Raw genomic sequence first — 27,781 nt, forward strand, 5'->3', positions numbered from 1 at the left:
AAAAAATGAACACAAGATAGTTAATATAAGCAAAATAATAAAAAACTTCAAATCTTCTGACACGCAAAAGTGATCAAAATAGAATAAAACATAATCCAAGTGCATAAAATGAGCTTTTATTTGTTATAAGATCAAGAAAAAGAATGAATTAGATGAGGATTGATTAAATAAATACTTAACATTGGAGTTACAGTTGATTTATGCTTGTTTACATTCAAATTTCTAAGAGGAATTGATGCTGGTATGTAAGGATACTTGTCAAGGAATCAATCAGTTGAAGCGCTGGTTTCTGTTTTGTATCGGCCTTCTTTCTTGCATGTACATGTTGACGTAGGACGTGATGAGGTCGTCCATCTTGTAGCCCTGTTTTGAAAAGGTGACATGAAGAATGGAACAAAATAATGGCCAAATTTGTCCTCAAATATCCTCTTTTCCCTTATTTAATTATACTCCATGTTTTCTTATATTTATATATTTATATGAATTGCACTTATGTATTTACCTTGCTAAAAGGTTAGCATTTACTAACTGGTACCTCTATTTTTCAATTTATGTATTTATGTATTATATAATTCATTTATGTATTATATAATTCATTGATGTATTTATTAATCTATTTACCCATTTATTTATTTACTCATTTATTTATTTATTAAATTATTTACAGTACTTATTTATTAGTATTTTTAAAATATATATATTTATTTATTTTTTAAATTTCTATATTTATCTTTTTTTATTCCTAGATTTATTATTTACTTTATTTATTGTTTTATTTATATATTTATTTATTTTTATTTTTTTCTATATTTACTTATTTAATTATTTTTTATGTCTTTATTTCTTTATGTATTTAATTTATTATTTTATTTCTATATTTATTTCTGCATGTATTTAATTTATTATTTTATTTCTATATTTATTTATGTATTTAATGTATTTTATTTCTATATTTATTTAGTTATTTTATTTCTATATATTGATTTATTTATTGTATTTCTTTATTTATTTATTTATTTATTTAAATTCAATGTATATATATTTTTATTTATTTTATTTCTATATTTATTTATTTTATTGTAATTTTTCCATGTATACATTTATTTATTCATTTATTTTCATTTGTATTTTTCTATTTTTTTATGTATGCATTTTTGGGGCGTACATCCCCACAAAATGTCACAAAATGTCCCTCACCAATGACGTCTCGCACAAGAATTTGCTTCCCGCCACCAAACTGCCGATGGTCATGTGGAAATAAGTACTGCCGCTGCACCAACTGGCGATACGATTAAACGGGTGATTGGCCAACACTTCCTAAATCAAAACAACAAGAGGCCTCTATAAGTAAAAAAAAAAAAAAAACGCCAAGCCTCCTCACATTGAAACACTTTTTTAACCAACCTTGCTTTTGGGATGGATGACCGTCAATCCTTGCTTGCTAATAGCGATCCGCACAATATCTGGGAAACTCGGCTCGGACGTTTGCTGAAATGACAAAAAAAAACTCTTCAATGTGGCGACTCAATTGGGAAAAAAACAAACAGATGGGGGCGCAAGAGGGGATCACCTTGACTTCAAAAAAGGCGCAGCCGAACGTTGGCCAACGAATGACGAGCTTCAGGAACGCCACTTTGGCCTCATCGCCACTCATTCCCTCATGTTTGTTGAAGGCGGCCATGATGCTCTAATATCAACAAAACAGAAGCTAATGAGTATGCTAACAGTCAATGCTATGTTGATGTGGTTGCTATTGCATACCTGGCAACCTGGGTTAATTTCTACCTTTATTAATGATTGCAATTCCCCTTATTAATCCAGTACAAAATGTATAAATAGCTAACCCCATTTTTTACTCACGTAGGGTGCAATTTAGTCTAAAATTTTCCAGGAAGTGGACGAGGTGACCAATCAGAATGCTCTAAATTCAAGATTGTGTAGATCATGTCGCTGTATGATGTTGACAGCTTGACTGTATGGGTACATTGCTTGCTGACACGCTATATTTATACGTGTCCGGATGATTGGTCGCCGGTCTTTTGGTCGCCTGTCAAATGTACTTAAATATTAAGCAGTACTTAGATATTAAACTCTCTCTCTTAGATATTAAACTCTCTCTCATGAATATATATTTATTTGAGAGCTGGTTTCAACAATTAACTTTCTGTCACCATTTGACCGGCGACCAAAAAGGCCAAAAAGACCGGCGGCCAAAAGACCAGCGGCCAAAAGACCGGTGGCCAAAAGACTGGCGACCAAAAGACCGGCGACCAAACGTCCGAGCAACCCAGAGACCGAGACCATCCAGATTCGAGCCAAAATGATTAGAACGAGATGGTCTTCACAAAAAAATATCCAAAAATATCCCATAAAAAAGTTGTTTACAAAAAAATATCCAAAAATATCCCATAAAAAAGTCGTTTACAAAAAAATATCCCAAAATATCCTATAAAAAAAGTTGTAATACGGCGTACACAATTTGAAATGACAAAAAAAACATAAAATACGGGGATAAATGTATAAGTTGCCAGGAATCCTATTGGCAAATGCTAATGCTAACTCCACATGGGAATCGCAAATAGTTAGCACAGGCCGCTATCTGCCTGCAAACGCATTTGACCAAAAATATCGATAATGTACGACAGTCTTACTTTCTTCCACTCGTTTTCAGACAAGGCCTTAAGCTGATCCAGCGGCGCCAAATCCTTCAAAATCTTCGGGATGCTTGCAAACTGACTTTTGTCGTTACCCGCTTTCAGGCGGAAGAGTAAGGAAGCAATTTGGACCATGTCATCCTTGGTACACACGTGGTAACCCCTCAAGTATTTGGGAACTTCCTGAAAGACACAAAGTGCAGCCATTTTGTTCAATTTTACAACCCGGGGTGACTATAGGCTAATGCTAAATGTTAGCTCGACTCAAAATGATAATAAGACAGGAAATGTTTTAGCCATTTCTAGTGGTTTTAACCATAATTACCGTATTTTCACGACTATAAGGCGCACTTAAAAGTCTTACATTTTCTCCAAAATAGACAGTGCGCCTTATAATCCAGTGCGCCTTATATATGCAAAAAACAAAAAAACACCACTGTCGGATATTAAAAAAACACAAACGCCTGAACTGAAAGAATACTGTTAAATATGCAGATCAGCCATCTTAGTTTACAAAATCTTCCATCATATAGCTCCTCCCCCACTGCAAGATTTTATACAAAAAAAATCCAAAACATCAACAATGGCTGGCTCTAGAGGTGACTGTAAAGTAGTGAGTGCTTCATACCTGGAAGTCAATAGCAATTACCCTATTTTCACCACTATAAGGCGCACTTAAAAGTCTGAAATTGTCTCCATAATAGACAGTGCGCCTTATAATACAGTGCGCCTTATATATGGAAAAATGTCGTTCATTGAGGATGCGCCTTATAATGCGATGCGCCTTATAGTCGTGAAAATACGGTAACAAATATCTCACAGTTTGGTTTAAGGTATTTAGAAGCATTCAGACAAATTTGTGTTGAGTTTGTCATTTTTTGGAAGATAATGACCTATCATGGTTCTCTGATTTGGTACCTGGGGAAAGTGGAAGATCAAGTCGGCTTGCAAATCTCGACCCGGAATCACGTTAAACCAAAGTTTCCTCATGAAGAAGACTTGGTAGGGCATTCCGACTGGACTAACTGCATGAAACACATAAAAAAAATCTCATAAAAAGTTCATAGAGAATCTCCAAAATTCAAGACTTACCATCTTTAATACGTTTGGATTTTTTGGACCAATCAGTGATCTGCTTGAGACTGTCAAAGAAGTAGTCGCTGTCATTCAAACTAAGGACCTACAATTGAAATAATAACATATATTATCCAAAGTTGCACAGAATTTTTGATTTTTTTTCGGTATAGTTGAAACTAAAGAAAGAATTAAAGGTAATCGTCATCGAGACTTGTTGTGTTTATTGTGTGGTGAGTCGGAATATGAACGAAAAACATAAATCTTGCCAAAACAGTTTAAAAATCGTCATAAGATGGTGCAAATAAGCAAAACATTTACTTAAATCTAAGTAAATATCTTATATTTATGACTCTCGACTCTATAAAACAGTAAAAAATCTAAATAAAACATCTAAATACTCTCTAAATTTCTAATAATTGTCCACTTCTATGTTTCTGCTTAAAAAACTCAACTAAACCCTTAGCTGGACGTTAAAAAATACATAAATCTGGCTGATCATGTGACTTAATATTGCATTTTCTCGCATATAAGCCGCATCTGCGTATAAGCCTTACCTTTAAAATAGTTAAATTTGACAATTTCTCTGGTTAAAACATTTTATGGAAGATACGTTTTATCTTAAATGTCATTCATAGACGTCAAAATAAATATTATTTAGCGTTATTTATGGTTATCTTTCCTCCATTTTGAAAAAAAATGACCGTAACGGCCATAATATCTTACATTATGACGTTTCGTGTATGTCAAGTCCAATTTATGCGCATATAAGCCGTACCCTCGATTCAGTCATCATTTTTTTTAGCAAAAAATACGCCATATGTGCCAGAAAATACAGTAAATGAATAAGTATCAACACACCTTGTCATGTGCTTTAATAAAGATACTAAAACCATCAGCTGTACTCAGTCGTAGCTTCCCGGAAATATTCCTGATGAGATCTCGGATCTTTGTACTGGTTGCCACCTCAAATATCTGCAAAAGTTAAAATTCTTCAGTTTCAAATGCGGGAAAACGTGGAAGATTCAGTACCTCTCCCGTGTCATCTGGGAAATGAACTTTGTGAAAGATTTGGGTGCTGTTCTGCTGGATGGCGTTCACTTCCACTTGATGGGGTGGAAACTTCCGAGGCTCCGTTCTGGGTTAGAAAATGTTGGGTTTATTCTGTAATACTATTATATATATGTGTATTTAATCATTTAAAGTTGTAACCATTCATCTAGTCCTTTCACAAGAACTGTTTGAGAAGTCGTCAAGGACTCTTGCTACCAGCAGATGGATATCTACCACTTATTCTTAGTTCCCTCTGTTTATTATTGTTAAATACCTTAATTGTTATTACCGTATTTTCACGACTATAAGGCGCACCTAAAAGTCTTACATTTTCTCCAAAATAGATAGTGCGTCTTGTAATCCAGTGCGCCTTATTTATGGGAAAAACTGAAAACCAAAAACCAAAAACTACCACTGTCGGATATTAAAAAAACATAAACGCCTGAACTGAAACAATACTGTTAAATATGCAGATGCCATCTTAATTTACAAAATCTTCTATCATATAGCTCCTCCCCCACTGCAAGATTTTATACAAAAAAAATCCAAAACATCAACAATGGCTGGCTCTAGAGGTGACTGTGAAGTAGTGAGTGCTTCATACCTGGAAGTCAAAAGCAATTACCGTATTTTCACCACTATAAGGCGCACTTAAAAGTCTTAGATTTTTCTCCAAAATAGAAAGTGCGCCTTATAATATGGTGCGCCTTATATATGGAAAAAATGTCATTCATTGAGGGTGCGCCTTATAATGCGGTGCGCCTGATAGTCATAAAAATACAGTAATTAAATAAGATGTTTGCCTGCAGTGATTGATAATTATAGAGAAGGGTAATTATTAATGAACCTATCAGGAAGGATGGACGGAAATGTTATTTACTAGTCAGAAGGAAGAAAGAAAGACATGGGATGGCGACCTCCTGACCTTAAAGAACTCTGTAGTCGTTTCAGGCAGTCGACAGCAAGTGTCTCTCGGCGTCGCGATTCCAGGAAACGCTGGGCGTGTTTCAAAAGCGATTGGCTGGGAGGGAAGAGGCCACAGCATAACCAGAGGAGTTGCCATCCTTGCTCCACGCTGAATCTACAAATATGTTCCAAAGAAGAAGAACAAATGAGGACATGTTCATGGCAGGAGAAAGATAGTCTTTATTTTGGGTTGGTAGTTCATTTTCAGGGTACTTATTAGATTAGATAACTTTATTCATCCTGTTTTGGGAAATGTTATTGTCACAGTAGCAAGAGGGTGAGAATACAGACACAGAATAAGACATTTTAGACATTAATAAATAGGTTATAAATAAGTTCATAAATGAATACTGTATTTTCATCACTATAAGGCGCACTTAAAAGTCTGAAATTTTCTACAAAATAGCGCCTTATAATCCAGTGTGATTTATATATGGAAAAAAAATTAAATGTGTCATTCATTGAGGGTGCGCCTTATAATGCAGTGCGCCTTTTAGTTGGGAAAATACGTTAAAAACATTTTGCGGCATTCCAGAATCTATTTTTGCATGTTTAAAATCATTGACTAGTGATTTTGGGGCATTTTCTTTGTCATTCAATCTAGATTTTGTGGGTTTTTAATGTCACTTCCAATTGATATGACCTCATTTTTTTCCCCATTGGAAATGAATGAAGCTTTTGGTCATGAATGGAAAGGATGCAGGAAAATAATTCTATTCTGATTTTACTGAAATCTTAAAAGTTAGGAGGAAATCCAAACTCAGTTCACCAAAAAGTTGAGAGGAAAATTACCGTGTTTTCACGACTATAAGGCGCACCGCATTATAAGGCGCACCCTCAAAGAATGAAACATTTTATTTTTTTCCATATATAAGGCGCACTGTATTATGAGGCGCACTGTCTATTTTGGAGAAAATGTAAGACTTAAGTGCGCCTTATAGTGGTGAAAATACGGTAATTGCTATTGACTTCCAGCTATGAAGCACTCACTCACTACACAGTCACTTCTAGAGCCAGCCATTTTGGAATTTTTTGGTATAAAATCTTGCAGTAGGGGAGGAGCTATATGATGGAAGATTTTGTAAACTAAGATGGCATCTGCATATTTAACAGTATTGAGTATTCAGTTCAGGCGTTTGTGTTTTTATTTAATATCCGACAGTGATGGTTTTTCGGTTTTGGTTTTCTGTTTTTGTTCCATATATAAGGCGCACTGGATTATAAGGCGTACTGTCTATTTTGGAGAAAATGTAAGACTTTTAAGTGCGCCTTATAGTAGTGAAAATACTGTAATCGGTATATTTTGATGGTTAGAAGACCCTTACCGGTTGTTGTTGCTGCTCAACTGCTTCATAATCTGGCAGTAAATCTCATCTCGGAGGATTTCGTTTTCCATGGCGGGTTCAAAAATCTGGTCAGTGAGTTCCAGTGGACTCTGCATCTGCTTGGTAGGGTAGTCTCCCATATACTTTAAGACGGGTGCACACACAAAAGTCAAGGCAGAAACGAACACATTTGGATAGTGTGGAGGCCATTTTTAAGGTGGTGCAAAAGCAAACTGTGGATATCAGTGAAGGCCAAACAGGCTTTTTGGCTCAGCTCCTTGTTGCCCACCAGCTTTTTGAGAAGCGGCTGTCTGATGGGCTCGCGGGAATTCAACCACAGACGCTCGGGGGCGGCGTTTCGGGCGATGACTTGCCGGTTTACATCCATCGTGGGCTGCCTGTAGACATAAAGTTATCTATAATACTTATAAAGTGTGATTTATGGTTGTGAGTGTGTGTATGTTAAGATTCTCTCGCTAAGTTTGTCCAAACCGTGCAACGTAGAGAGTTGACATTTTTTTTGGTGGCCAGAAATGGCGGTCAGATCCTGATAGACGAGTTGCATGTATTTTTTCAACTTCTAATTGTCTAAAATCCTTATAAAATGTGATTTATGGTTGTGAGTGTGTGTATGTTAAGATTCTCTCGCTATGTTTGTCCAAATCGTGCAACGTAGAGAGTTGAATTTTTTTATGGTGGCCAGAAACAGCTGTCGGATCCTAATAAAATGAGTGGTTTAATTTCTTTACCTTCTATAATTGTGTAAAATCAATATTTAATTTGTTAAACGCCCATTTTTCAAAAGATTTTTTGTAATAGCGCAAAAATTGTCTTTTGGTCCTAAACAAGCATGTAGGAACCGGCTTTTTAAGCAATAAAAAACAAATAGAATGTGTTTAAAAAAAAAACAAAGGTGGATTTACCTGAAATACTGAAGGGAAAACTCCTTCAAGGTAACTGGAGCCACTAGCTCAAATGTGCCAGTGTCTTTTTGATTGGCCAGAATGCTCTTTCTCTGACTTGGAGACAGTTTGAGGAGACTCTGATGTAGAAATGAATAAAACATTAGACATTTATTCCAAAAGTTAACGTTAGAAGTAAATTTTACTCGTATCTCAAGATAAAAATTTGCCCAAAATTCTACTCGTATCTTAAGATGAACATTTGCCCGAAATTCTACTCGTATCTCGAGACAAATATTTGGCCAAAATTATACTCGTATCTCAAGAGAAACATTTGCCCGAAATCCTACTCGCATCTCAAGACAAACATTTGCCCGAAATTCTACTCGCATCTCAAGACAAACATTTGCCCGAAATTCTACTCGTATCTCAAGACAAACATTTGCCCAAAATTCTACTCGTATCTCAAGACAAACATTTGCCCAAAATTTAACTCGTATCTCAAGACAAACATTTGCTCAAAATTCTACCCGTATCTCAAGACAAACATTTGCCCAAAATTTGACTCGTATCTCAAGACAAACATTTGCCCAAAATTTGACTTGTATCTCAAGACAAACATTTGCCCAAAATTCTACTCGTATCTCAAGACAAACATTTGCCCAAAATTCTACTCGTATCTCAAGACAAACATTTGCCCAAAATTTAACTCGTATCTCAAGACAAACATTTGCTCAAAATTCTACCCGTATCTCAAGACAAACATTTGCCCAAAATTTGACTCGTATCTCAAGACAAACATTTGCCCAAAATTTGACTTGTATCTCAAGACAAACATTTGCCCAAAATTCTACTCGTATCTCAAGACAAACATTTGCCCAAAATTCTACTCGTATCTCAAGACAAATATTTGCCCAAAATTCTACTCCTATCTTGAGATACACATTTGCCCGAAATTTTACTTGTATCTCAAAAATAGGTTTTAAACAAAGTATTTCCATACCATGACTTCATTGGATGGTTTGCTGAGTGTTGGCAAGATCAAAATGGCCTCCATTGGAACGGCCCCAGTTTTTCCCGTTCTGTGATTTTGTCCATTAATCCAACCACGCTGTTGCGAGAACTCGTTTTCTTTGAGGATGACGATGAGTTCGCCTTTTTGGAAGCATAGGAACGTTGGGTCGTCGGGTTTTTCCATTTCTTTCAAAGTCACGGCATATTGCGACCGTTCCGTCAATCCACTGAGAAACATAGTGACCAACTCGGCCATGTTTTCCACGGTGGATCCACTTAAGGTGAAGTCTCCCTTTAGGGTTACTAAGGACACTGTTGGGGCTTTAGTATCTCTGCAAAAAAGAACGAAAGGTTAAAATGTTTTCTTTAAAAGGTGGAAAGTTTAGTTTCTTTTGTTTTTTACCGTTTGGAGTTAACCCCAGTGACTTCTGGGAAAGAGAGTTCCAGGAGTCTCTTTTCTCGCTCATCCAGGAAAGTGATGCCAGTCCAGTTTACGGCCACGATGAACTTGTTTTTTGGGAGTGGAGGACCTGCAAATTTACCAAAAGGTTTATTTTCGTTCTATTTTTTTGGGGGGGTGTCAAACTCCCTTTGGTCTGCGGGCCGAATCCAGCTTAATTTGAGATCAAACTCATTGCAAAATGACATAGAACTAACAATAAGCCCACTTTTTTTCCTTTGTATTAGTCACTAATACTAATAATTAGTGCAAAAAATAAGTAAATTATCAAAATGTTTATTCACAGAATTTTTCTTTGACATTATGAACAATATAATATGAACAAGAGAATAACATAAGAACATAAATAAATGTCAATTCATGTTGTCCGCACGTACTAACACACTGCGCCCCTAGTGGAAAATACAAGAACTACAAATTTTAAAGAAAATTCATTTTTTTATACAATGCAGCTTTCTTCCCCGGGCCGTAGCAAACCACCAGACGGGCCGGATCCGGCCCGCGGGCCGTATGTTTGACACCCCTGGTCTAAACAGACTGCTTTAAAAAAAAACAGGAAAAATGACTCAAATATTAGTATGATAGGCTAAAAGCAGACTACACAAATATGTTATCTTACTTTTCCAACATTTGTTACCTATCGGCGGCCATCTTAAGGCGACAACTGTTCACATGACACATCCTCACTAACCACTGAAAGTTTCCTTCTCATAAATTACGGATTAAATGGAGTCCTACCTGACAATTTGACCACCTCGAAGAACCTGGAGAAGAAAATGGGCCACTTCTCCCGAGCGTAGTCCACTATCTCAGCTTTTACGGAATTAGCCGTTAGCTGCTGGCCACTCGAGTTGAAATTCTGGCGCCAAAGAAGCCCACCAATCAGAAATGGCCATCTCCCGGGCGATGTCACGTGACTTACCTGAGCGTGGGCGGTGCTAACCATCTGTACCCATTTGGCTTCGGACTTGGACTCCAACAGGGAGTTTCCGACGCAGGCCCGAACCGCCTCCTTGACCGCTTCGCCACCGTTCTGCGAGCCGTGTTGGATGTAGAGGTGTTGGGCGGTGAGTTTGACCAAAATGTCCTCCTGAATGGAGAAGGAGGGGCAAAAAAGTCAAAAGGTTTTGTCGCCGGACTGGTCGGCGTCCATGTTTACCTTCTCCGCCTGATACTCGCCGGATTTCAGGCCGTGGATGACCTGGCGGTAGATTAGCTCGGTGCTAACGGTGTCCTGGGCGCAGTCGTGCCATGGCGTGAAGATCTCTTTGCGGAAGAACAGGCGCCAGGGGGCGTGCTGCTCTTGTCCGCCTCGGCGCTTGACTTCCTGCTCGCACTGAGAGATGGCGTCCATGACGTGTTCGCGGCCGCCGCCTAGGGCCCACACCTGGGAAACGAGAGTCGGTGGGTTATTAATGTGGAACTCAAAAAACGTGTTGTGCTATAGTTAGTAAACGAGGGAATTGTATGTAGAATCCATTTCAACTGGATACGCAAGTACACAAATTTGTAGTACTAGTATACGAAAGTACACAAATTTGTAGTAATAGTACACGCAAGTAAACAAATTTGTAGTATTAGTACACGCAAGTAAACAAATTTGTAATAATAGTACACGCAAGTAAACAAATTTCAAGTACTAGTATACGAAAGTACACAAATTTGCACTAATAGTACAAGCAAGTACACAAATGTGTAATAATAGTACACGCAAGTAAACAAATTTCAAGTACTAGTATACGAAAGTACACTAATTTGTAGTAATAGTACACGCAAGTACACTAATGTGTAATTATAGTACAAGCAAGTACACAAATTTGTAGTATTAGTACACACAAGTAAACACATTTGTTTTACTGGTACACACAATAAAAAATATTTGTGGTACTGGTACACAAAAGTATACAAACGTGTAGTACTAGTACACGCAAGTATACACGTTTGTAATACTAGTATACAAAAGTACACAAATTTGTAGTACGAATATACAAAAGTACATAAATTTGTAGGATTAGTACACGCAAGTAAACAAATTTGTAGTACTGGTACACACAAGAAAAAAATGTTGTGGTACTGGTACATGCAAGTATACACATTTGTAGTACTAGTATACGAAAGTACACACATTTGTAGTCCTAGTATACGAAAGTACACACATTTGTAGTACTGGTACATGCAAGTACACAAATTTGTAGTACTAGTATACAAAAGTACACAAATTTGTAGTAATAGTACACACAAGTACACACATTTGTAGTAATAGTACACACATTTGTAGTATTAGTACACACAAGTAAACAAATTTGTAGTACTGGTACACACAAAAATTTTTACTTGTGGTACTGGTACACACACAAATGTGTAGTACTAGTATACACAAGTCCCCTGTCTTAACCGAGGATATTTACCTTTTCATAGAGAGCCACGTAGAGGGAAAAACCAAAGGTGTCCTTCAGCTTGACTTTGTTAGCCACCAGTTCACAGATCTCCTTGGACGTGGATGCCGAGTCCAGGGGAAGGTTGACGGCGCGACCGTCCATCAGCGTGACGGACACCATCATGGGCTTCTTCGTCTTGGTTGCCTGTAAAAAAAATGGCCGTAAATTCCGAAACTCGGCGTAAAATCCCACGAGGCTCGGCACCTGAAGTTCCAACCAGGCGGGAGGTTCCCCTCGCACGCCGTTGACGAGGGTGCGACGCAGCCTCTCCGAGCAGTACGAAGCGTAGCCGCTCGGGGCCGAGCGGATGAAACTCTGGATGTACTGTAGCAGAAATATAACAAAATTAACAAATATGGACTTTTTGCATGGCAATGCGCTGGTAACATAACATAAACAAATTGAAATTAACATGGATTACGATGCAGACACACTCAAAAATAAGTTTAATATAACCTTGCACTAAACTTAATTCTCAATTTGTTTTAGATTTTGATACTTTTCTTCTCCCGGCTCTAAACAAATTTCAAATACTAGTATACGAAAGTACACAAATTTGTAGTAATAGTACACGCAAGTACACAAATGAGTAATTATAGTACATGTAAGTACATAAATTTGTAGTGTTAGTATACGCAAGTAAACAAATTTGTAGTATTAGTATACACAAGTAAACAAATTTGTAGTACTGGTACACACAATAAAAAATATTTATTTGTGGTACTGGTACATGCAAATATACAAATTTGTAGTACTAGTACATGTAAGTACATAAATTTGTAGTACTAGTATACGAAAGTACACAAATTTGTAGTACTAGTACACAAATATATATATATTTATACTCGTATCTCAAGATAATCATTTGCCCGAAATTTTACCCGTATCCCAAGATAAACATTTGCTCAAAATTCTACTCGTATCTCAAGATAAACAATTACCCGAAATTTTACTCGTATCTCAAGACAAACATTTGCCCAAAAATTGACTCGCATCTCAAGACAAATATTTGCCCAAAATTCTACTCGCATCTCAAGACAAACATTTGCCCGAAATTCTACTCGCATCTCAAGATAAACATTTGCCCAAAAATTGACTCGCATCTATAGACAAACATTTGCCCAAAATTCTACTCGCATCTCAAGACAAACATTTGCCCAAAATTCTACTCGTATCTCAAGACAACCATTTGCCCAAAATTCTACTCATATCCCAAGATAAACAATTACCCGAAATTTTACCCGTATCTCAAGACAAACATGTGGCCGAAATTCTACTCGTATCTCAAGATAAATATTTACCCGAAATTTGACTCGCATCTCAAGACAAATATTTGCCCAAAATTCTACTTGTATCTCAAGATAAACATTTGCCCAAAAATTGACTCACATTTATAGACAAACATTTGGCCAAAATTCAACTCGCATCTCCAGACAAACATTTGCCCGAAATTCTACTCGTATCTCAAACTGCTGGTGTATATCAAGGTACCACTGTCGAATGAAAAAAATGGCCTCCTCACCCGTATGATCTGATCAGTGGGCGGGAAGACGCCAAGACAGAGCGAGAGGAGAATCCATCCTCGAAAGTAGCTGTTGCGGTTGTTGTTTTGGTGGAGCTGCTTACAGATCTGGCAATAGATTTCATCGCGGAGGTCTCGCCGGACGATACCGTAGCCCACGATGATGTGGAGCTTCTCCAGAGACGTCAGGGTCCTGTCCAAGGTGGGACCTTCGCCTATCATGACTTCGCCAGCGTCCTCCTTGACTGTTTCCAAGGTGGGACTCTTGGATACCTCTGTTTGGTCCTCTGACTAAAAGAGAATAAAGATTTTTTCATAAGGTTTTGAGATTAAATGTTCTGACATTGCGGTGAAAATGGCATCGGTTTTCAAACCTGGCAACTTATACATTTTTCCCGTTTTTTAATCATTAACAAGGGGAGTAATTGGGTAAGAAAATGGCATTGGTTTTCAAACCTGGCAACTTAGACATTTTTCCTGTATTTTATAAGTTTTTTTATCATTAATTGGCCAAGAAAGTGGCATTGTTATTCAAACCTGGCAAATTATACATTTTTACTGTATTTTATAAGTTTTTTGGATCATTAACAAGGGAGTAATTGGCCAAGAAAAATGGCATCGTTTTTCAAACCTGGCAACTTATACATTTTTCCTGTATATTATAAGTTTTTTTGATCATGAATTGGTCAAAAAAGGCATTGTTTTTCAAACCTGGCAACTTTTACATTTTCCTGTATTTTAGTTAAGATTTTTTAATCATTAATTGGCCAAGAAAAATGGCATCGTTTTTCAAACCTGGCAACTTATACATTTTTCCTGTATTTTATACGTTTTTTTATCATTAACAAGGGAAGTAATTATCCAAGATAAATTGCATCGTTTTTCTAACCTGGCAACTTATACATTTTTCCTGTATTTTAGTTAAGTTAAGTTAATTTTTTTGATCATTAACAAGAGGAGCAATTGGCCAAGATTGACAGATATGGATTTTACCTCTTCCATAATGATTGAGGGTTTCCTCAAGCTAGATGACGATCTAGGTACTGGGTTTTCCTGCGTATTGGCATTTTTCTTAGACTTGGACAGAAGGTCGGTAAAGGTCGAGCCCTTCCTGGCGCGAGGACTCCCTTCCGGGACGGTGTAGACTCGAGCGTTTGGGGCTCCTTCAACCGGCGCCGCCTTCTTGTTCCTGGATAGGAGGTCGGTGAAGATGGATCCTTTTCTGTTGGGAGTGGACTCCTCCTGGACGGCAGAGGGCTGCGGAACTTTTTTGTTTCGGAGTACTCGCTAAAAACAAAGAAGTATGGAAAGGTAAGGGTGATAGAAAAGTCCTCTTGTGATGTACAGTGGGACCTCGCTACTTCACGGTTCCACCATCGCGGCTTCAGAGCTTCACGTTTTTTTTAATAAAAATTAAAAATATCCAAAAATATTTAAAAAATAATAATAATGAAAAATATTACAATGAAATTCGTCGGACTTATTTATACGAGACACTGCAGTTTGACTTAGTCGTTTTTTTCGACATTTTTCATGAGAACCAGGAAATCCACTTTAAATACACTTTCAGGTTTTATGGAGGTCTATTTTAATACAGTTTCAGGTTTTCTGGAGGTTTATTTTAATACAGTTTCAGGTTTTCTGGAGGTTTATTTTAATACAGTTTCAGGTTTTCTGGAGGTCTATTTTAATACAGTTTCAGGTTTTCTGGAGGTTTATTTTAATACAGTAAATTGTTCGGTAGAACAGTGTTCTAGACCCTCAATTGTTATTGTAAACAGACAACATATTTTACAGGTTTTTTTTGTTATAACATGAATTTCACTCTCTCTCTACCCATATTCTATATGCTGTACTGTATACAACTATAAAACTATAAAAAAACTATACATTTTTTAAGCATTTCTGGAGGGGTGCCCCTATTTCGCGGATTTTCAGTTTTTGCGACTCCCCATTAACCGCCATAACCGAGGTCCCACTGTATTTCAAGGGGTCTGGTGTACCTGATCCAACCCGACCATGTGGCTGAGACGTCTGTCCTTTCGTTCGATGACATCCTGGCTAAGAAAACGTTCTTGCGACGAGTTCCCCTGAACCAAGAACTGCTTTTTCGGTTCCGGAAGATCCCCCATGAACCTCAAAATAATCCACCAGACGGTCAACGAGGCCTGGAGACCACACAAAGACGATAAAAGACTTAAACAGTCTGAAACGGGCTGTTAGACTTAAAAAGCAAAGTACCAAAACGTCTCCTTCGTCCTCGTGGTAGAGTAGCGGACGTCTCAACCTCTGTCGGATATGTGAGGGTGAAGCACCGCCTTGGAAGTACATGGACGCCAACTTGGAGAAGGGATATTCATCTAACTCATCCTGGTCCTCTTCTAGAAGTTCTTGGTCCTCAATGGAGACCGTGTCAAGGTCGATGGAGTCCATGAGCAGCTGCTTGTTCTCCAAAATCTTGCGGAAAACAACAAGGGTTGACGTAAAATAACTTTTGGGATGTTTTTATAGGTCCTTTACCTCAAAACCTTCAGGTGCTTGACCCTCTTGCCCGCCAACTACGACGGGAAGGAAGCCAAAGATGTCGTCCACCTGCTGGTCCATGATGGACTCGGTTTGGGATCGAGATTCCGTCTCCTTCTTCTGTCTCAGGACTTCTTCGAGGTGTTGTTGGCGTTCCAAAGCCGCCCGACGTTCGGCTTCTTTCTCTTGGGCCGATAGAAACATCTAGGAAACATATGAAGATATCCAAAGGGTCTTGTTAGAAAAGGTCTCGTAATTAGCCGAAATACTTTGAGGTGGTGATATTTTACATTTCTCATCATTTTCTGGCGAGCCCTTCTGGCGAGTAAGCCTCTGGTTTGTGCCTGAAGAAGGATGACAGCGTTCCTCTTGCGCTTCCAGTTTTGGCGAGCCACGTAGCGCCGCGCTTGGGCCTGGAGCAAGATGGCCGCCTGACGTTTCTTCTTATACTGAACGTGTAGTTGGCGGGAGCGAATTTCCGCTTGTAGCCTGCCAAAGCCCTTCTGCACCTAAAATAGGATTTGATGTATTTAATTAGTATTATTCATGTTAATGAACATGCCCAGTGGATGAGTGGTTAGTGCGTCGGCCTCACGGGTGGAGACCGGGGCTCAAATCCAAGTTGGTCCACCAGTGTGGATTTTTTTGTGTCCTGTGTCCTCCCCGGGCCTGCGTGGGTTTTCTTCGGGTACTCCGGTTTTCCTCCCACATTCCAAAGACATGCATGCTAGGCTAATTGGACACTCTAAATTGCCTCTAGCTAAAAGTGATTGGTTGTTTGTCTCCTTGTGCCCTGTGATTGGCTGGCCACCAATTCAGGGTGTCCCTGAAGTCAGCTGGGATAGACTCCAGCACCCTCCGTGACCCTAGTGAGGATAAAGCAGTTCAGAAATCTGAATGGGTGAATGGGTGAATGGGTGAATGGGTGAATGGGTGAATGGATGAATGGATGAATGGATGAATGGATGAATGGATGAATGGATGAATGGATGAATGGATGAATGGATGGATGGATGCATGGATGGATGGATGGATGGATGGATGGATGGATGAATGGATGAATGGATGAAGAGAGAAGGTGCTTTGGCTGAATACAGTTATTTTGTTGAATGGAACTACACAGTCACCTCTAGAGCCAGCCATTATTGCTAAAAAATGCTAAAAATAGAGTGAACAGTCAGCCCTGAAAATGGAGTTTGAAGAGGAATCTGCTAAAATAGGCTAAACAGTCAGCCCTAAATATCGATTTGGAGGACTATGACTGTAATGTCCAATATGGTTCCAGTCTGAACACATTTAATTAAGTTTAAGGGTAATATTTAGTGGCCTGGACTTACCACACGATAAACTTTTCTGCCTTTGTGTCCTCTCCAATGTTTCTGGATGACGAGTGCGGCAGCTCTTTTCTTCACAAACTGTTTCCTACAAGCATGAAACAAAAAATATATAAGAATTGGTGTCCAATCCTACTTTAGGATCTGTCCCTACCTGTATTTATATCCTCGTAGAACCTTCTGCATCAAAAGTGCCTTGGCGTTCAGTTCTTTCATTCGCTCCACTTCGAGCATAGTGTCATGGAAGTCCTAAAAAAGCAAGTTTTTCATTGATTTTTTAACATTTTTGAAATAAAAAGTCAACTTACCTTAAGAAAGATCTTTGTTTTTCCAGTCTTCCAGTCGCCTTGTCCACTCAGGTAAGATTCACAGATACTTTCACAGCATTTCTCTTTGCTTTCCTATCCAAACCACGATAGACAAAATTACATTTTGTGGATTTGACCATCTAAAACAGCACGCTGGTGTTTTGTACCTTTTGCGGGTCGCAGATGTAGGTCTTGAGAAGAACCCTGTAGCGGTCCAGGAACTCATCAAATGTATAGCGCACGGGGTAGCCGGCTTTGCGGATTCGAATGGTCTCCATCATGCCAGAGTAACGTAGTTGACGTAGGCAGAGTTCTCGGTCAAACAGCTGTAGACGAAATAAAATGTTTGATTCTTGACTTTGACTCGATTGGCTGGCGGTGATTTTAAATGCTGAGGCAGTGGAGTCCTTTCTTTCTTTAGAAAGCACATTGTTTATTGTTAAGTAAAGTTTAATTGCCCTAGCTTCACCTGATATTGTGAGTATGTTATTCCTTTTTATATTTAGTATTTATGTTAGCAAAGTTAATATTTTTTGGGTTGCATAGGGGGACTTGAGATAAGTTTAGATTATCCGGGGTATACATATAGTTTGTTGGATTTATATACGTAGGTATTCCTCTTTCTAGACTTTGATTGCCGTATTTTCACGACTATAAGGCGCACTTAAAAGTCTTAAATTTTCTCCAAAATAGACAGTGCGCCTTATAATCCAGTGCGCCTTATATATGGAAAAAACAGAAAACCAAAAACGAAAAACCACCACTGTCGGATATTAAAAAAAACACAAAAGCCTGAACAGAAACTATACTGTTAAATATGCAGATGCCATCTTAGTTTACAAAATCTTCCATCATATAGCTCCTCCCCCACTGCAAGATTTTATACAAAAAAATCCAAAACATCAACAATGGCTGGCTCTAGAGGTGACTGTGTAGTAGTGAGTGCTTCATACCTGGAAGTCAATAGCAATTACCGTATTTTCACCACTATAAGGCGCACTTAAAAGTCTTTAATTTTCTCCAAAATAGACAGTGCGCCTTACAATCCAGTGCGCCTTATAATCCAGTGCGCTTTATATATGGAAACATGTCATTAAATGAGGGTACGCCTTCTGCTGTGGTAGTTGCGACTCCCTGGTATATCTTACCATCAGGGGGAGTCGTAACATGGGGCTATTAACGGGTTGCTTCGTGCTTACCATCGGTTTCTTGTAGTCGTTGGGTTTGATGCAGCGGATGAAATATGGTTGACACCCCGTCAGGGTTTTCATCAGGGACTCCAGGGATTGACGGAATTGGCTGGTCAGTGTGGGAGTTTTCTTCTTGCCGTCGTTCAATTGCTAAGACGTAAAGACGGGAGATTTTGATGAGGTTTTGAAGGATTTTTTTGACTAGTTGTGGCTCCAGGGTTTCAGAATGATAATAGCTTACCCGTAGTGAGTTTTTGGGAGTTGTGATGACCATTTTGGGGTTGTCTGTGATCTTGGCGTTGGTGTTGTTGGGGGAGATCTGATTGTGAAAGACTAGTTTGAGCAGCTTGTTAGTGGACGTCTCTACTAGTTGGAGAAGGTCTGGACTTAGGGCGTCTCGGTTTTTTTCCAGAAAACCTTCAGGACAAAAAAAACAAGGATTGGCAATTGTTGTTTACTTGAAGAACGGCCATTTTACGACAGGATGAAAAGAATCCATCCCTTGGAGACTGCAATGAAATGTAGTTTTTTGGTGTTTTTTACCTTTGGAGTCGTAGTGGACAACGCCTGCAAAATGACTGATTCCAAACTGAGTCTCGTAGTTGTTCTTAGGCGAAATGTAAATAGTCCCCTTCCCGTGGACTTGATTCATTTTTTGAAGCATGGTGGTATCCGTACCCTGAAGGGTACACAAGTATCCGAAAAACTTTAGATCTTTCGGAAACAGGCTGACTCGGGCCTGAAAGGAAAAATGAGGCGTTTTTGGACCTTGGGGAACTGGCTTTCCTCGTCTATGAGGGCCAGCAAGTTGAGGGACTTGTTGGCGAGGACGTCCAAGGTTTCCTGGTTGTCTTTGTAGTCGATTCGCTCCCAAACGATGCTTTCCCGGGCGTACTCTTCTTGTTCTAGTTTGAAGACGTGCTTGACAAAGAATTGCTGCAGCTGCTCGTTGGCGTAGTTGATGCACAGTTGCTCAAAGCTGGGAAAATCCAGGAGAAAAAAAAACAAGTAAAAATGCAACTCTACTGTAAGTAACTGTAAAAAAATGTAGTTATTCACATAGATCCCAGAGTTGCGGATAGTAGTAGGAGGGGGCAGTGTTATACATCCTACTATCTAAAGCTGTAGTTGTAGTATACATCCACTATATAAAGCTGAAGTAGCAGTAGTGGTAGTAGTGGTAGGGGTAGGAGGTTGTGTGAAACATACACTAGATGGAACTGTAGTAGTAGAAGTAGTAGTAGTAGGGAGGTTGTGTGAAACATACACTAGATGGAACTGTAGTAGTAGTAGTTGTAGTAGTAATAATAGTAGTAGTAGTAGTAGGGAGGTTGTGTGAAACATACACTAGATGGAACTGTAGTAGTAGTAGTTGTAGTAGTAATAATAGTAGTAGTAGTAGGGAGGTTGTGTGAAACATACACTAGATGGAACTGTAATAGTAGTAGTTTTAGTAGTAATAATAGTAGTAGTAGTAGTAGTAGGGAGGTTGTGTGAAACATACACTAGATGGAACTGTAGTAGTAGTAGTTGTAGTAGTAATAATAGTAGTAGTAGTAGTAGTAGGGAGGTTGTGTGAAACATACACTAGATGGAACTGTAGTAGTAGTTGTTGTAGTAGTAATAATAGTAGTAGTAGTAGTAGTAGTAGTAGTAGTAGTAGTAGTAGTAGGGAGGTTGTGTGAAACATACACTAGATGGAACTGTAGTAGTAGTTGTTGTAGTAGTAATAATAGTAGTAGTAGTAGTAGTAGTAGTAATAATAGTAGTAGTAGTAGTAGGGAGGTTGTGTGAAACATACACTAGATGGAACTGTAGTAGTAGTTGTTGTAGTAGTAATAATAGTAGTAGATGTTGTAGTGAGTTATGTTATGGACACACTAGAGGGAGCTGAAATAGTAGTAAAAGTAGTCGTAGTAGTACTAGTCGTAGTGGTAGATGATTGTGCGAAAGATCTACTAGATAGAGTGAGTGAGTGATGTTATGAGGACGTGGACTGTGAAGGAGGAGAAAGAACACTGACCTGTTTGTGTGGAAGTTCTCAAAGCCAAAGATGTCCAGGAGGCCGATAGAGCGCCTGACCTCGTCCGACTCCTCGGGCGCCTTGTGAATGGCCGCATTGATTTTGTCCACCACCCAAATGAAAAGACGACCATAAATAGCCTGGCAGAGCGGATAGAAAATCATTTCTGTCATAAAGCCGTCATGCCCAAGCACAAAAGATCCACACATACGCACGCTTATATTCTCACGGATGATCATTTTCAGCAACGGAACAAAATGCCCGCTTGACCCTTCATTTTTTCTGCATTTTTATTTGTCAAACTACTTTTGGAATAAGAGTACTTACTACCTTGTACTGGCAGACTCAAAGTTGAGGACTGAAAACTAAGACTTGGACGTAAAAGTTAGTCACTTTACCGATATTTGTATACCGTATTTTCCCATATATAAGGCGTACTGCATTATAAGGCGCACCCTCAATAAATGGAACATTTTAATTTTTTCCATATATATGGCGCCCTGTCTATTTTGGAGAAAAATATACAGTACTTTTTTTTAGGATTTTTTTTTATTCTGCGTGGAGGCCACTATTGGTTGAAGTACTATTGTTTATTCAATACATTTTTTGCATTTATCAGTGTCGGTACAGATTTTGTTGTTTTCCAGCCTTATTCTATTTCAAACTTGACTGTAGAACCTAAATACGTTTTTTCCATATATAAGGCGCACTGGATTATAAGACGCCCTGTCTATTTTGGAGAAAATTGAAGACTTTTAAGTGCGCCTTATAGTGGTGAAAATACGGTAATTGCTGTTGACTTCCAGGTATGAAGCACTCACTACTTTACAGTCACCTCTAGAGCCAGCCATTGTTGATGTTTTGGATTTTTTTTGGTATAAAATCTTGCAGTGGGGGGGGGGGCTATATGATGGAAGATTTTGTAAACTAAGATGGCATCTGCATATTTAACAGTATTGTTTGTGTTTTTTTAATATCCAACAGTAGTGGTTTTTCATTTTTGGTTTTCAGTTTTTTTCCATATATAAGGCGCACTGGATTATAAGGCGCACTGTCTGTCTATTTTGGAGAAAATGTAAGACTTTTAAGTGCGCCTTATAGTCGTGAAAATACGGTATATATTTTTTTACCTTGACAAAGGCGTCCCTGCCATCCAAAGCTTGTGTCGAGGTCAAAACTTTGCTCAAGCTCTCCCTGATAGTCATGAAGGAGCGCTGAGTGAGGCTCTTTTCCAGAACTTTTGGGTCAACCTGAGACAAAAAGTGGACGTCTGAAGTCTGGAACATTCCAAATGATTCCTATATTAACATAATTTCTATACAAATAGCTTGAGAAACCTGTAATAATTGACAGGCCATGTCAAAATGCATCGATGTCTTGAGTTCGCAGGCTTCCAGGTTATTTAAGATGGTTCCTGGAATGACAAATTAAGACCTGGAGGGTTTTTCTTGAGGCGCCAGGGCCAAATCACAATTAAAATATCAGTTGATATTAAGTCTCAAGAAATTGAAGAATCCAGGACTAAGTTAATAAAGCAGGACTTTGGAAACTGGAACCAAGAAATTGAAGAATCCAAGACCAAAAGTTAAGACTGAGATAGTTAGTTGCGACCAATCAAATCCAAAATACTTTGTGGAACCAAGAAAAATCGAAGAACTGAGACTAGGAGAAACCAAAACCTAAGATTTGAAGAGCAGAAGGCCAAAAATCAAAAGTCTTTGAGGAACTGCAACCAAAAAATTGGAGAGTCAAGACTAAAGAAGACCCGAATCTTAAGACTTGGAGGAGTTAACGCAAAGAATTTGAAAAAATCTAGGTTTTCACTCACCTTCGAAGTTGACGTTGCCGATATGCAAGATGGCCGCCAGAAGTTTGCAGATTTCCCAGGTGTCGTTCTCGCCGAACATCAAGATCTTGAGTGCCGAGCGGAAGTGGGCGTATTCCTTGACGTCGTCACGGCTTTCGCAGCTGGTGCATTTCCCCTAGTCAGATCAAAACATTCAAATTTTATATTGTTGACGACTTATTGATTATTTGTTATTTATCGATTATTTATTTGGTAGTTATTATTGATCAATTATCTATGTATGAGTTATTGTTTATAGAATATTTAATTATCAGCTACTATTTATTAATTATGTATTAGTTAATATTTATTACTTATTCATTTGTTAATATTTATTTAATAGTTAATATTTATTACTTATTTATTAGTTAATATTTCTTTATTATTTATTAGTGAATATATATTGATTATTTTTTAGTTAATGTTTATTGATTAATTATTAGTTAATATTCTTTATTATCTATTATTTATTAGTTGATATTTCTTTATTATAGTTAATATCTATTTATCATTTATTAGTTAATATCTATTTATCATTTATTAGTTAATATTTTTATTAATTATTAGTTCATATTTTTATTAATTATTAGTTCATATTTTTATTAATTATTAGTTAATATTTATTGATTATTAATTATTTGTGTGTTGTTATTTGTGCACTTATATAATGACAGTAAAAGCATTCAAATCAATAATAAGATAACTATTATGGTCATTTTTTTAAGTGATTTTTGTTAATGTTGATTTTGTCCCACTTGTTACACATTTAAATGTATCTTCTAATATTTTTTATAGAATTAGCGTAGTATATTAGAGTCATTGTGTTTTAAAGAAAAGTAGATCAGTATCAAAAATCTGATTAAAAAATTATTTTAGGACATTAGCAATGAGGTAGATTATTATTTTTTTTCTATTAATTTTTTAAAATGGAAATTGTATATGGTCCGAGCAAGTGTTGGGTACCATAGTCAGGTAGTGGTATTCGGCAGCGTTCCCCAACGAAAGAATCTTCTTCTGCTCGGCCGGCATTCCCATCAGCATGTAATAAAAAATATGGTAGTTGCGCTCCTCGGGTGCCTGAAAACAAAACAGACTTGGATTTAAAAACAAACAAACAAATCTCTCACCAAAGAATTGTCACAAACCAACCTGTCGGCAAACCCTGGACTTTTCCAACAAGTACTGCTCGATGCGAGCCCCCTCAATGGCGCCCCCTTTGGTGAAGTTGATATCAATGTACTTGCCGAAACGGCTGGAGTTGTCGTTGCGGATTGTTTTGGCGTTACCGAAAGCTGAAAGATTTTTAAGTAGGAGGGAGGAGTCACTTAGTATGAAAGAATACTTCTAAAAAAATGCTCCCACAAAAACTTTAAAAAATTAAAAATAGTATAAGCGCACCACTACTTTAGTGGTTTACATACCTGTCAACCTCGAACCATTTGTGATCTTACCAAATTTTGTTTTCGCCCTTACATATATGTATAAATACATGGAAAATCTTACCACTTTACTTTTTTGTAATTTTTTGCAAATGAAAGTAAACATAAACAAGGGAACAGGAAACGGAAATCACATGGTGAAAGTGTTACAAAACGAAATGTTTATCATGATCTTTTTTTTTTAGCCAATCAGAGGCGCCGGTACATATATCACTTGGCAGACATGCGTTTCCGGGAAGAAACAATGGCGGATGGTGAAAAATGGCTAGAAAGTGCCTTAATTTATTTTTTTTTCTCAAAATCACCGTTTAGCGTACCATTTTCATGTGTACAGCGTACCAATATAAAAATGGGCTTTCAGTTGTACCAATTACGGCGAGAACGTACCAGTTGACAGGTATGGGTTTACCTTCCAAAATGGGATTAGCTTCCAGAATCTGCTGCTCAATCCAGGAATGCTGCCCACTAATGGCCGCCAGGAACTGCAACATGAGTTTGGTGCTCTCCGTTTTGCCCGCGCCCGATTCGCCGCTAGAGTGGAAACTCAGTCAGTACCGTATTTTCACGACTATAAGGCGCACTTAAAAGTCTTAAATGTTCTCCAAAATAGACAGTGCGCCTTATAATCCAGTGCGCCTTATATATGGAAAAAACAGAAAACCAAAAACGAAAAACCACCACTGTCGGATATTAAAAAAAAAACACAAACGCCTGAACTGAAACAATACTATTAAATATGCAGATCAGCCATCTTAGTTTACAAAATCTTTCATCATATAGCTCCTCCCTCACTGCAAGATTTTATACAAAAAAATCCAAAACATCAACAATGGCTGGCTCTAGAGGTGACTGTAAAGTAGTGAGTGCTTCATACCTGGCAGTCAATAGCAATTACCGTATTTTCAGGACTATAAAACGCACTTAAAAGTCTGACATTTTCTCCAAAATAGACAGACAGTGCGCCTTATAATACAGTGTGCCTTATATATGGAAAAAATGTCATTCATTGGGGGTGGGCCTTATAATGTGGTGCGCCTTATAGTCGTAAAAATACGGTACTTTTAAAAATAATAATAATAACCAAACCTGATAACACAACACTGATTCCTGCGATTGCGGCGCATTTTGAAAAAGCAGCTGTCCGCGATGGCGAAAACGTGCGGCGGTAGCTCGCCAAGCCGCCGGTCCGTGTACTGGCGAACGTGGTCGGCCGTGTAGAGCGGCAACAGTTGGTAGGGGTTGACCGCTACCAAGATGGAGCCCGTGTATGTCTGAAAAATGCAAGGTTTGTCGTTTAGAGCAAGGATTGGCACGCTAACTCACAGATTTTTTCGCATATTAGCATGTATAAGGCTTAAAATGGCCTTAAAATGGTTGAATTTGACAATTTCCCTCGTATAAGCCGCACGCTGATTGACAATTTTCACCTCCATATTTGTAGTTTTAATAGGGAGAAAAATAATGTTACTTTGAAGGGAAAATATGAGGCAAAAATTGTGGTATTTTTGAGATACTTTGAAATTAATTGCTGTATTGCACATTGCCTACAAGTAGACTAATTCAAAAAGGAAGTCATGTGACCAGTACAACCAGGAAGTGTATCCGTATTGGTCTAGTAAACATCTCTAGGTAAGATGGCGGCACCCTGAGCGAACAATTGCAGAAACAAGTGAGTTTTTTTCACATTTTATGCAAAATACGGTTTGTTTTTTTTCTTGAATTTTATTTATTGACGTCAAAATTAATATTCTGAACTGTTTTATCAGTTTATCTTTTCTCTATTTTGAAATAAATGACCTTATCGGCCGCATTTTCTTGCATTATGGTGTTTTTTGCATGTCAAGTCGAATTTATGCGCATATAAGCCACACCCAAGACTAATTTATGCGCATATAAGCCACACCCAACTCTAATTTATGCGCATATAAGCCGCACCCTTCATTGTTTTGGGTACAAATACGGCTTATATGCGAAAAAATACAGTAATTATGTACAAAAAGTATAAACTAACTAGTCATTTTGCCACCCGCGTTAGTCAGCTTGACATTTACAACATTTGCGACGACACGTGACAAAGCAATTGTCAATCTCGTTTCCTTTTTGTCGTCACGGAAACCAGCGATTAATGTCAAGAGCAAAGTCCAGGGCGGAGGAGGAGGAAGACGATTACGAGCCCTCATAAAAAATGTAAAAAAATGGATGGGGTGGGGCGGACTTACGTAGATGAGTCCGTCTTTGTGTCGCACCAGGAGGTTCCTGAGGAGCCCGGCCTCGTTCAGGTCCCCCAGACGGATCATGTCGTCCACGCCCAGCACCGAAGTGGGGTGCATGGGACGGAGGCCGCCCTCGTTCTTCCTGGTGATCTTGTGCTCCTAATAGACAATTTTGGTTAAGACGGTAGACAGGGTTGGTTTTTTCTGGTATAAATGTTTGTTGTTTTTTTTGAAATACCTTTCCTTCATCATCAATCAGTTGAAGCTGTCCCGTATCGGTGAGTTGGACTTGGGCTCCGATGGGGACCCCGGCCCCATTGTCGACCCACACAAAATCCCCCTAGTTGATGAAATAAAGAGTTTATGCCAGGACAATGTTTTTTTTTTTTAAAAAGGTGCTATGAAATGGTGGTCAAGTGAGAACATGAAAAAAATGACTGTGTTGATGTCTGTCATTTGACAAATTTGGTACTCAAATCTGGCTTTGAAAAAAAATATATAAAAAAATTAAAAACTACAATTTTAGAGTCACTCCAATCAACAATTCTTGTTGTGACATCACAACCAGAATTGAAGATCATGTCGCTTTCGGTGCTCGGACGTTTGGTCGCCGGTCTTTTGGTCCATTTTGGTCTTTTCGCCGGTCAAATGGTGACAGAAAGCTCTCAAAATTATATTAATGAGAGAGTTTAATATCTAAGTGGTGATTAATATCCAAGTACTGTTTAGTATCTGAGAGAGAGTTTAATATCTAAGAGAGAGTTTAATATCTAAGTACTGTTTAATATCTAAGTACTGTTTAATATCTAAGTACTCTCTAATATCTAAGTACTCTTTAATATCTAAGTACTGTTTAATATCTAAGTACTCTTTAATATCTAAGTACTGTTTAATATCTAAGTACTGTTTAATATTGAAGTACTGTTTAATATTGAAGTAATGTTCAATATCTAAGTACTGTTTAATATCTAAGTACTGTTTAATATCTAAGTACTGTTTATTATCCAAGTACTGTTTAATATCCAAATACTGTTTAATATCCAAGTACTGTTTAATATCTAAATACTGTTTAATATCTAGGCACTGTTTAATATCTAAGTACATTTGCAAAATATTGTCTGCTATGATTTTTAAAGTCACGTTTGAGAAGAAAAATACTTGTATTTTATGCCTTTATTGTCATTATAAATTGAGATTTAAAGCTTCACCATAAAGTGAACACATTAATAAGTCATCATGAAATGATTCATAAAAAATAGGAATAAAGTTAAGTGTTTTTAAAAGTGACTTTTAAAATAAGAACCTAACAAACTATTCAAAAGCAAATAAATCATTTATTTACCTTAGAGAGATGCATTAGTGGAAATCTGTAAGTAGAAAAACAATTATCACATTCTTTTCTGTCATAGGCCAGTTTATAAAGTCATCCCAGATTTTTATGAGTTTCAAACATTTCAATTTTTTCATTTTTCTACCAAAAAATCCTCAATTTTCCAC

At 37.8% G+C, this 27,781-nt stretch overlaps 1 protein-coding gene across 1 annotated transcript; it reads right to left on the reverse strand.

The window, feature by feature from the left end:
• Positions 1-100: 100 nt before the first annotated feature.
• On the reverse strand, positions 101-27,641 carry myo7ba (myosin VIIBa). The gene is made up of 45 exons (XM_077716966.1): positions 27,627-27,641; positions 26,523-26,624; positions 26,291-26,443; positions 25,158-25,342; positions 24,481-24,602; positions 23,782-23,924; positions 23,596-23,709; positions 22,615-22,768; positions 22,124-22,200; positions 21,917-22,036; positions 20,787-20,926; positions 19,532-19,742; positions 19,307-19,442; positions 19,005-19,180; positions 18,773-18,913; positions 17,741-17,899; positions 17,574-17,666; positions 17,420-17,514; positions 17,269-17,353; positions 16,222-16,440; positions 15,929-16,135; positions 15,650-15,865; positions 15,412-15,576; positions 14,402-14,695; positions 13,409-13,699; positions 12,091-12,210; positions 11,857-12,030; positions 10,608-10,835; positions 10,371-10,538; positions 10,187-10,307; positions 9,392-9,518; positions 8,978-9,320; positions 7,996-8,114; positions 7,316-7,470; positions 7,073-7,226; positions 5,707-5,862; positions 4,761-4,866; positions 4,590-4,703; positions 3,747-3,834; positions 3,573-3,679; positions 2,652-2,837; positions 1,571-1,687; positions 1,405-1,488; positions 1,198-1,317; positions 101-363 (listed from the first exon to the last, which is right to left on the reverse strand). Exons 1-45 carry the CDS (start codon positions 27,639-27,641, stop codon positions 271-273), a joined length of 6,693 nt encoding a protein of 2,230 aa, XP_077573092.1. The 3' UTR covers positions 101-270.
• Between the last annotated feature and the right edge of the window lie 140 nt (positions 27,642-27,781).

The sequence above is a fragment of the Stigmatopora nigra genome, chromosome 5 (assembly GCF_051989575.1).
Source record: "Stigmatopora nigra isolate UIUO_SnigA chromosome 5, RoL_Snig_1.1, whole genome shotgun sequence".
Classification (NCBI taxonomy): domain Eukaryota; kingdom Metazoa; phylum Chordata; class Actinopteri; order Syngnathiformes; family Syngnathidae; genus Stigmatopora; species Stigmatopora nigra.

Bases quoted from the DNA above. Each gene is read 5' to 3' on its own strand.
- myo7ba (XM_077716966.1), bottom strand. The intron at 16,441-17,268 runs GTAAGTCCAGGC...ATCCTATTTTAG, and splicing joins GCAGAAAAGTTTATCGTGTG to GTGCAGAAGGGCTTTGGCAG. The intron at 12,211-13,408 runs GTGAGGAGGCCA...TTTCTGCTACAG, and splicing joins CCACTGATCAGATCATACGG to TACATCCAGAGTTTCATCCG.